Source organism: Fistularia commersonii, chromosome 2 (genome assembly GCF_037954325.1).
Source record: "Fistularia commersonii isolate RoL2024-O1a breed Wild chromosome 2, RoL_Fcom_v1.0, whole genome shotgun sequence".
Lineage (NCBI taxonomy): Eukaryota > Metazoa > Chordata > Actinopteri > Syngnathiformes > Fistulariidae > Fistularia > Fistularia commersonii.
The window spans coordinates 27170179-27177678 of record NC_141285.1 but is presented as its reverse complement, the minus strand read 5'-3'; the positions used below and the strand labels follow the sequence as shown (position 1 = coordinate 27177678).

At 48.9% G+C, this 7500-nt stretch overlaps 1 protein-coding gene across 1 annotated transcript in view; it reads right to left on the bottom strand.

Moving 5' to 3' along the window:
- Window positions 1–7500, bottom strand: part of nrg3a (neuregulin 3a) — a 166023-nt gene that overhangs the window by 18959 nt on the left and 139564 nt on the right. Inside the window, exon 3 of the mRNA XM_086175265.1 lies at window positions 2575–2648. Coding sequence (XP_086031391.1) covers window positions 2575–2648 — 74 coding nt within the window. The remainder of the gene's footprint in view (window positions 1–2574; window positions 2649–7500) is intronic.

Below are 7500 nucleotides of genomic sequence, written 5' to 3'. Positions count from 1 at the left end.
TGTGCAAAAAAAATAAAAAATAAAAATAATAAAATCTGTTTAGAGTGGAGAGAATGGTTGGAATAGGCTCCGCACACTTTTTTTTTTTTTTTTTTTATATCTGCGATTAAATGTGGGGTTTCTGTGGTGACATGCAAAAAAACTAACTAATATAAAAAATAATATTAAAAAAAATAATAATAATAGTAATATATATAATAACTGGGCTCATAACGGGGCTTCATCGCCCCGGAAACGGAGATGAGTGACAGGACGGAGCGAATCAGTCAGAATAGACTCCGCCCCTTTTTTTGTTTTTAACCAATGCCTTATTAATGAAAGTTGTGATCAAATCTGGTGTTTATGCAAAAAAAAAAAAAAAAAAAAAGAGTGAAACAAATAAGATAAAAACCGTAAGGAAAGAAGGGTGAGGCTTGGTAACCTAGGAAACAGTGATCAGTGACGGGACGGAGCAAATCAGTTAGAATAGACTCCGCCCCCTTTTTTTTTCTTTTTTTTAAAAGTTGCGATCAGGTGCGTTGTTTGTGTGGTGACATAAAAAAAAAATAAAAAATAAAATAAAAACCCACTTTGGTGTCCAGAGAAGGTGCTTGAGCTGCCCTAGAAGGCGGGGCCTCGTTGCCCCCGGAAACGGAGATGAGTGACAGGTCGTAGCAAATCAGTCAGAATAGACTCCGCCCCCTTTTTTTTTTTTTTTTTTTTTAAAACCAACGTCTCATCAGTGAAACCTGTGATCACATCTGGTGTTTACGCAAAAAAAAGAAAAAAAAAAAAAAAATGAAATAAAAACCATGAGCGAAGGAGGGCGGAGCCTGGTCGCCTAGGAAACGGTGATGATTGACGGGACGGAGCGAATCGGCTCAGAATCGCCCTGCGTTTGCACTCGGCCGCGGAAACGCGGACTTGTTCCGTGTTTTTCTTCTCCCGGGTGATGAAAGCGACCCGCCCGAGATCCCGCTTCCGATACAAAGTCCGTCGGCGTTAATCGCCTTTTAATCCGCGGCGCCGACTTTCGCTGCTTTACATCAGCGGCGCCTGGCGTTTATCTCGCTGCGCCTCCGGGGAAACAACCAGACGTTAGTTTCATCTTGGATCTTCCCAAGCGATAGTCATCGGGAGAAGGTCTCAGAACTCTCAAGGCCGAGGAGGTGGAGGCCGTCGACACACCGGTCGAGACACCTTTACGATGGATGGCATTCACACACACACACACACACACACACAGTTCGGTGATTGAGGGAATGAATGGAATCGCTGTTAAAACGTCTCCCGCAACTTAAATGGGAAAAAAAAAATCAGGTCACAAATGTGGGGAGGATTTTTCTCCGGAACAAGAAAGAACTGACGCAGGAATTAGAAAAAAAAAAAAAAAAAAAACTTAAAAAAAATGATTCTAACAGCAGGGTTGCCTCACTTCCTGTTTTAACAGGAAGTGACCTCAAAGAAAATTATGCCAAGAAAGAGCTGGCGGTTATTGAAAGTGGAAACTTTTTGACGAGTGGAGAGTGGCTGAGCAGAGCCAGATTGTAATGTGTGTGTGTGTGTGTGTGTGTGTGTGTGTGTGTGTTATGGAGGGGCGAGTATTTGTGTTTTATTTATGAATCTGAAAATGTTAATGAATGAAACGAAAATAGCAGTAAATTACCAAGTGAAACAGCTCAGCGCACACAATTACTTCTATACGACACACACACACACACACACACACACACACACAAGATAAAGCTCTGCCCTTGGGGCCGGGGAGCCAATCCCAGGGGAGATCAGGGAGAGAGGCGGGGCTTAACCAGAGCGGACCAGCTGTCAATCAAATGGTGTCATTCAACCATAATTTCTTCAGAGAACCTGCTGATGGTTTTTGGACTGAAGATGGAGAAGCTGGCGAGAACCCAGGCTGGAGAACATGTAGGACCTGTTCCTCACCCGCCCGAGATCTTCAGGCTCCGCCTCCGACCTCCGTCGGGCTTCACCTTGACCCCGCCATGTTTTACAAGCCGCTAATGTTTAACAGCCGCTAACAGCAGCTAACAGCTGATAACGGCGCCGTTACACCGCCGCTCGCCGCTAATTGTCTGGCGTTGCGGCGCCGTCCCGCCCCGCAGATGTCCATTAGGGCTCGCCGTCGCCGTGGAAACGTGTCTGAATGACAGATTTGTTATTGTTGTTTTTCCGTATATTAACCAGCAGAGGGGGAAGCTAGCAGGAGAAGCCCGAGTAGCCTCCCTTTGTTCTACGCTGAGGTTCCACGCTGATGTTGTATGATGATGTACTCCAGAGTAATCGAGTACTTTGGAGTACCCTGGAGTACTCTGGAGTCCGCTGTTGTAAGTATGGTTGACCAACCCACGCATGCTAACTCACCGAGACCTTAGCGAGCGGTACCCTTTATAATGTTGCATTTTGTTTCCATAATTTCCACCTGGAAAGCTAACGCCACGGACACGTTAGCATGTGGTTCCTTCACGCTGGAACACAAAGACGACACCGGCGTCTTCGTTGTCGTCATTTAGTCTTTCCGAACCTCATACGAGCCGCTCTTTGGCGCCCCCTAGTGGCGGTATTCGGTATTCTTACTCGGGTCGGACAGGATGGAGTCGGTCTTGGGCAGGAACTGGTCGCAGCGGATCCCCTGGTAGCCTTCGCGGCACCTGGAGGAGACAAAAAAAAGGGTAGCAAGGAGTTAATAATGCGTCGGGGAGGAGCCTCTCGGGAGACGTGACGCTAACGTAGCTTTAAAAACGACAGGAAGTGGTAAACAAACACAAGGAAAAGTGCAAAGCGAGGGCGTCGCGCGAGACGGGATGAATAATGCCGTGATCTTTAGGGAGCGGAACTGCAAATTGGGGCTGAAGTGCAGCAGGCGTCCGGTTCTAATTAGCCCAGAACCTGACCCGTCTGCGCCGCCGCCGGTTCCCGCGCCTTCGTTCGGACATCTTTACCGAGGTCGAAGCACTGAATCATGGCCAGATTAAGCAAAAAAAAAAAAAAAAAAGTTCTCCCTGCGGGCGTGTCGGAGGCAGCCAGTCGTGATGAAAGGTCAACGATCTGCTGAGTACACCAGGAGTTCTCATTCCTGTTTTGCTGGAGAACCGGTTCCGTCCGACGGGATACTTTGGATATAATTCCTCCATCGGGTGCGCTAACGATAAATTAATTGCCTGTAAAAAAACAGCCCCGTTCTGCGAATGTTTCTTGATTTCATGCGAATTCTCGCGGCCGCGTCCCGAGCTAACTTGCTAATTAAGACTCCATAGGTGATTTCTTTGGGATTTTTAACTTTCTGCTGACGTCTGCTAGCTAGCCCCCACCTTCGCCCGTTGTTGCTGAGTCGGCTAGCTAGCCGGAGCCGACGTTCATAAAACATTTGAGTTCATTTTACTGTTTTTTTTTTTCCCTGATGATGCACCTGGCTAACTGCTAGCCGCAAACAAAATTCAGCACATTAGCATGAGTGTGGCTAAACATCTAGATTGCTCCATCTTGAGCGCCGACGTTCATAAAACATATGAGTTCATTTTACTGTTTTTTTTCCCGATGATGCAGCTAGCTAACTGCTAGCCGCGAACAAAATAGCACATTAGCATGAGTGTGGCTAAACATCGAGATTGCTCCATCTTGAGCGCCACCTTCCTCTCAGCGACCAGAAGCCAGAAGCAGCGTTTGTTGCCGCAAACTCCCCCTTCCTGCTTCTTCTTTGGTGTTGACTTGTATGCTCTTACATAACCCGTCTGATCCTCCACCCTTCCCATCCCTCCATCAGACGCTCCGAGCGAAACATTATAAAGGAGATCGCTCAATTACTCCGAGACGTTGCCGAACCGTCCTCCACTTCCCGGCGGGGGAAAAAAAAAAATCCCCATTCTCGAGTTTGACTGGCACTCGGGCTGAAGTGCCAATCAGCCCCTGATCGTTAAGCGGTCGATGAATTCTAAAAAAACGTGGAGCGGGTTTCTCTCGAGAAGAACGTCTCGGGGAAAAAAAAAATAAATAAAAGGGAGGAGGGAGGTGTTCCTGCGCCCGGCTCGGTTTTAATTAACTCCGGCTCGATAAATGCAACCTTATCAACATTTAGAAGAGAAGCCGAGGATTACAGGTTACACGACGCCGGAGTTACACGAGGAGCGCCGAGACTAATTGGTTTGGACGTCAATCGTCGCCCCTGGCCATTTTGCTAACCCTGTCCCCGGATTTTCTGGAGTTTAAAAACCTTCTCCAGCGGATGAAGAACCAGCAGCAGTAGGTCCCCGGGTGCCGAGTCATTAGCTTGCGCTACGTCACTGAGGTCCAACTAGCAACATCGCCCTTGAGGTCGAGTTAGCGGACCAGACGTCCCTCGATGCTAACGTCAATAAAGCGTTACGAGCCGCTACTGAGCGAGATTAAGCTGATATTCATTTGTGTTGTCGGGGCAAAAAGGACGTTGCTTGCATTCTGGTGACTCAGCGTGCAAATGCGAGCTTTTCTGCTGAGTCAGCTCCTCGTAGCGTTAGCCCTCTCCTCGATGATGGTGTCGCCTCTAGTGCTAAATAATCTGCGCGACTGCGACTGACCCACTGAGCTAGCTTTAGCTGTTGTTCGTTTGTGCCGTCAAGAGTCAGAAGGGCATTGCTTGCATCCCTGTGACTCAGCATGCTAAGCGACCTAGCGTTTTCTGCCGAGTCAGCTCGCAAACTTTAGCAAACATCAATAAAACTTTACTAACAATGGCTTGTGCTAGCTGCCTATCGACCCAATGACACCGCAACACTTTAATTTTGTAGCGTTAGCCCGTATCACTGTGGCACTTGAACTATCAAATCAGCTAGCAAATTGCCGCTACTGTTGACGACTGAGCCACCGAGCTACCTGAGCTAATATTTATTTAATGTCTTCAAGCAACAAGGATGATACGTGCATCCTGGTTACTCAGCATGTTGATGAGCATTTTCTGCAGTCAGCTCCTCGTAGCGTTAGCCCTCGTCACGAGGTGCTACTGAACCACTTAGCTTACCCTTAGCTGATATTCATTTGTGTCATCAGAGGACATTAGGTGCATCCCAGTGACTCAGCACGCTAACGGGATATCGCTAGATCAAGCTAACATCAACAAAACTTTACAATCACCGACTTCCGCATGCGTCCTGCCATCAATCCAGTGACGCTACCACCACACACAAGCTCTTATCTGGGGTGTAGTGTTAGCCAATGTTGCTGGGATGGTGTTGGCTCAACTGTCGTATGAGCTAGCTCGACGCCGCTACTTTACGCAACCGAACAAGCTTTAGCTAATATTCATTTAGTTGCATCGACAAACAAGGATGTTACATGCGCCCCAGCTAACTCGAGGTAACGTCAATAAAACTAACTACTAGCAGCGTCTTCAATCTGGTGTTCCCTCTACACTCGAGTTCGTTTCTCGTAGCGTTAGCCCACTGTAGTGTTACCTTATCCCTGTCAAATAAGCTAACTAATTGGCACTACTTTTTGCACCCTGGTGACTAAGCATGCTAATGCGACCTCTTGTTTTGTCGAGTCAGCTCGCCAAACTTTAGCGATCAGATAAAAACTTCACCAGCAACAGTAGTTCCATTTCCCAACCTGACCCGAGAATATCGACTCGAATTATCGTCCGTTCGCTTCCCCGGCCTCGGGGTTCCTTTATCTCCTCCCGCATCGCCGCCCTCGCCCCCCCCTCGATCCCTCCGCCCCCCCCGCGGCTTAATTTTATCGACACCACCTGGAATTAATCGGCATCCGAACCGACGGGCCAGACAAATATCCATATCCCGGCGGAGATTTCCCCGGAAGCTCCCCGGCTGAGCGAACACGGACGTCCTAGCGCGGGGGGGGGGGGGGGGGGGTTCCCGCGCACGGAGATCAAGCTAACACAACAACGCGACGTGACATATCAAAGATTGTGTTCTGCACAGGACGGCCGCCGCGATCGGTCTTTCATCCACGGCGAGCGGGTTTTAATTATTCAACGGGCTGCGAGGCCCGGAGCTCCGCCCATCCCAGCAGCCATTGGGCGAGAGGCGGGTTCACTCGTCCAATCAAAGGTCATATGGACGGACATACAAGCGTTCAATACAGCCGATCCAGCTAATTTGAGCTTTCCACGTTGAGTCGCGCAGCTAATTCAAGCTAGCAGGTTTCCTTTGGTTGTCAGTGAGCTAATTTCAGCTAAAAATCATGACGCCGCAACCTCGATTTACAATATGGCCGACTGTACCATGTTGTCGATTAGCGTAGTCAAATCGAAAGCTAACATCACCTGAACCAGGAAGACCGTGACAAATGCTAATGTTTCCCGTTTAGCCACAAAGCTGCTGCCGCGCTACAGAATCTGCTTAGCTAGCTTGCATCGAGATGTTGGCGTTCCAGGATAAATATAGCTCACGACAAATAATTCCACAGCATTGATTTTGCAAATCGTTCATAAACCGCGCCGCGTTTTCGGCTACTCACAAATCAAGCTACGTCAGAAGCCATCCGCTTCGGGAAGAGCTCGGTCCGACGCAAACAAAGACGGCGCGGTGGGGAGGGGGGGGGTTATGATTCATCATAGTTAAGGGCCTGTCGTCGCTAACATCCCACTTCATTTGGTCGCCGGTCTGACGCTAACGCTAACAGATTGCCCTTATCCGAAGCTCCCCGGCGAAACCGTTTCCGAGGCGCTAACTGGATCCAACGCCCCCTCCGAGGCTCGTTCACCTGCTTCACTTTGACGGCATAGCGGGGGGGGTAATTAAAGGAGCGGCGCGCTGACGGGGCTTGGGCCGTTGCTCATTTGGGACAAGCTAGCACGCCAGAGGGTCGCGAGCGGCGGGATCGGATTGGATCGTCATTCTTAAAAAAAAAAAAAAAAAAAAAAAAAACAGAACAGAAAAAAACGCTACTCTCCGGTGGCGATTTGGCAAATTAGCAACGAGCTAATTATGTTTATTTTCCCCGCTTTGGGATCAATTATGGATCACGGCGCCGTCTCATCTCCCCCTGACTCCGCAGATTCTCACCATCAGCTCATTCCACGCCGTTTTTCCGCCATGATTTATTCGCATTTTCGGCCTGGCGGTCGACTTTCCGTCCCCTCCCGATGAGTTTCTTTCGCCGAGACAACCGCCAGTTAGCCGCCGGCGCCGCTAAACGTTGACGTCACGCCGCCCCTTCGGTTCATAACTTCGGTCGCGTGAAGTTTTTCTTTTTTCGTCTCAAAGCCGAGATCAAACTGCGGAAAAAAAAGCTCGGAGGAGCAAATTTGAGAATGGCGAGGAGAGAGAGAGAACGTCTAATTAGAGCCGCCGCCGTTAATTCAAAGAGAACGGGAAGTGTGTGTGTGTGTGTGTGTGAAGGGGAACATATGTGTGGATCTAAAGAAAAAAAAAAAAAATGAACAAAGCAACGCGGAGCCGGGGATAAATATAAGCATGGCGCCTGGAGGACGCGGCGTTTGAGCAGCGTGGTAATATTTTCTCGACAAAGGCGAGAATGTGGAACATGAGGGGAGCAACACGCCTCCTA